The sequence below is a fragment of the Sorghum bicolor genome, chromosome 5 (assembly GCF_000003195.3).
Source record: "Sorghum bicolor cultivar BTx623 chromosome 5, Sorghum_bicolor_NCBIv3, whole genome shotgun sequence".
Taxonomy (NCBI): domain Eukaryota; kingdom Viridiplantae; phylum Streptophyta; class Magnoliopsida; order Poales; family Poaceae; genus Sorghum; species Sorghum bicolor.
In genome coordinates, this window is record NC_012874.2 from 60356425 (window position 1) to 60359253 (window position 2829).

Sequence of the window (2829 nt, forward strand, 5' to 3'; positions counted from 1 at the left end):
ACCCGACTGGCTTGCATTGCATCTAATGTGATCTTCGACAACAGAGGGCTTGTTTAGTTCACATAATATTTTGCAAAAAATTTCATATTCATTATCATATCAAATCTTACAGCACATATATGGAGCACTAAATATAAATAAAAGAAATAAATAATTACGTAGTTTATCTGTAATTTGCGAGACGAATCTTTTAAGCCTAGTTAGTCCATGATTGGACAATATTTGTCAAATACAAACGAAAGTGATACTATTTCTATTTTGTAATTTTTTTAAAGTAAACAAGGCCTTGGTAAAAAAATTTTGGTTTGGGAACTGCAACACTTTCGTTTGTATTTAATAATTATTATTTAATTATAGACTAACTAGACTTAAAAAATTTATCTCGTAAATTATAATTAAACTGTACAGTTAATTATTATTTTTATCTATATTTAATATTCCTTACATATGTTTAAAGATTCGATGTAATGGAGAATCTTCAAAAATTTTGACAAATTTTGAAAACTAAGGCCTCAAGGGCCGGGCATGACACCAGATTTTACAGTACTGCAATTCTGCAAAGCATCAAGCATGGCAACCGGCGGACGTGATCTTCCCAAAAACCCGAGCATGGGGTTAATCGTCCTACATTACAACATATAAGGTTAGTTTGCGAAATCGCCGGACGGCGCTTCCGGAATTCGCATCAGTCGGCCGCGACGTGGATGCACGCATTCTTGGTGGCGAGGCAGACGGGGCAGGCCTCCGTCCGCCGCTCGCACGCCTTGCACAGGCACAGGTGTCGGCACGGCAGCAGCAGCACCGACGCCTCGCCCTCGCCGCACGCCTTGCACGCCCACCTGCCGTTCCAGTTCCACGACGACGACGACGAGGCCGAGGCCGAGGCGGCGGCTGTTTCCGCCGCCTGCTCCTCCTCGTAGCAGCACCAGCACGACTGCGCGTCGTCCGTGCCGCCGCCAGAGTCGCCGAAGCCCTCCACGACGGCGGGCAGCGCCGTACCAGCCCCGCCGGCGCCCTGCCGAAGCACCGCGTCGATCGCGGCGCGGAGCCCAGCGGCGACGGCGCCGTTGCTGCGCGCGAGCCCGCACCACGCCTGGCACTCGGCGGCCGCCTCCCGGAGCAGCTCCTCGAGGTCCGCGGCGCGGCGGAGCGCGGCGGCCAGCTCGGCCTCCACCTCCCGCAGCGCGGGCGCCGCGGCGGCGGCGGCGGCGGCGGCGCGCGCCAGAGCATCGCACTGCCGCTTCCGCGCCTGCTCCAGCCCGGCGCGCAGCAGGTCGCACTCGGCCCGCACCAGCGCGTCGATCTCCGCGCTGTGCTGCCGCTGCAGCTCCGACGCCAGCACGTGCGCTCCCGACCCCGGGCGCCCGCTGGTCGACGTCGTCGCGGACTCGGCCAGCCGGCCTGCGGTCGTCGCCGCGACGAGCGCCGGCAACAGCAGCTGGTGTCCAGCGATCGCCTGCTGCATGTGCATCCCCGGGATCGGCATCAACGCCGCCGCCACCGGCGACGGCGGCGACGAGGACACGTACTGGTCGTGCTCGGCGTCCCTAACGTGCTTCCGTGATGACGGCACCACGCCCGTTTCTTGTGTCCCTAGTTGACTTTTTTTAAAGGGGCAGCCCAATTGAAGAAGCTACAAGAAGAAGAAGAGGTTAAAGACTGGAACATCTATAAGTACATCAAGTGCTTGGTATGTTTGGTTTGTCTCAAGATATCATTCCATTTGGAGTGTGCTAATACCAATGGAGGTTTATGTCATGGCTGATACTCGTGGACTGAGAGCAATGTTTATGAGGATCAGATGACACCAAAGTTTACAAAGTTATGATTGGGATGCGAGAGTGAAGCAACTTAACCGTGATAAAAGTACCGATAATTGGAACTTAGTGATGAAGCTAACCTTGGATCAAGAGACTTGGTACAACGAATGTAAAAGACTATGATGTGTAGCGTCCAAAAAGGATAGGAGAACTAGTCCCTAGTGTCCCCCAATCAATCCCATTTTAAGGGGGGTAGTACCTTGAAGTCACGAGCTTATGCATTTTAGAACTATCTTGAAGTGATAATTGTCTTCTGAGATATTCTATGGATAGGATATGATCATCTATCCTTGCCGTGTTACTGACGTTGGTCACTTGATGACAGGGAGTGTAGTGTCCCATGAATCCGGAGCACAATATGACGCCTCTCATAGATAGGTGGGAAGAATATGATCATCTTGCCTTTGAAGAAAGATGCTATGAGTATGACAAAGCTGAGTGTTATCAAAATAATAATACGAAAGAGCAAGTTGACATTGAATCAAGTCAGAATCCACAACGACGGAAGCATAAAAGGAAAGCCCGTAAGAAGCCTGCTCTCGGAAATAAAGTACAGCGAAATTATATCAATGGAAGACTGAACAATGTGGATATGCATAACATTCAAGGAGCCACCAAAGTGGTGGGAGGCTATATTCAAGTGGACTCAGTGCTAGTTTTTGCTCTGTTTGACCGAAGTGCTTCGCATTCTTTTATTTCCACCAACTTGGTAAAGACAATCGAACGGGTGAAGTGTCTGATGAGAAAGCCTTTGTTAGTTCAAACCCCAATGGGAGAAATAAGGGCAGATCAGGTTTGCTCAAATATCAATCTTGTCATAAAGAAGGAAAACTTCACTGTAAACCTCATTGTGCTAGAGTCACTCAACATTCCTTTGGTTCTTGGCAATGGATGGTTATGTGCACACAAGGCAGTGATCTATGCTACCTAGTGGAAAATTTTCTTAACCGTACCATCAGGGAAAAGAATTGAGTATCAAGGTGGTCCACTTCTACCTGAGGAGGCATAT

General features: G+C 49.7%; 1 protein-coding gene across 1 annotated transcript; it reads right to left on the reverse strand.

Annotated features, from left to right (window-relative positions):
• On the reverse strand, positions 611-2539 carry LOC8064835 (probable BOI-related E3 ubiquitin-protein ligase 3). Its single transcript, XM_002450847.2, has one exon. The coding sequence runs from the start codon at positions 1484-1486 to the stop codon at positions 686-688; it is 801 nt and encodes a 266-aa protein (XP_002450892.2). The 5' UTR covers positions 1487-2539; the 3' UTR covers positions 611-685.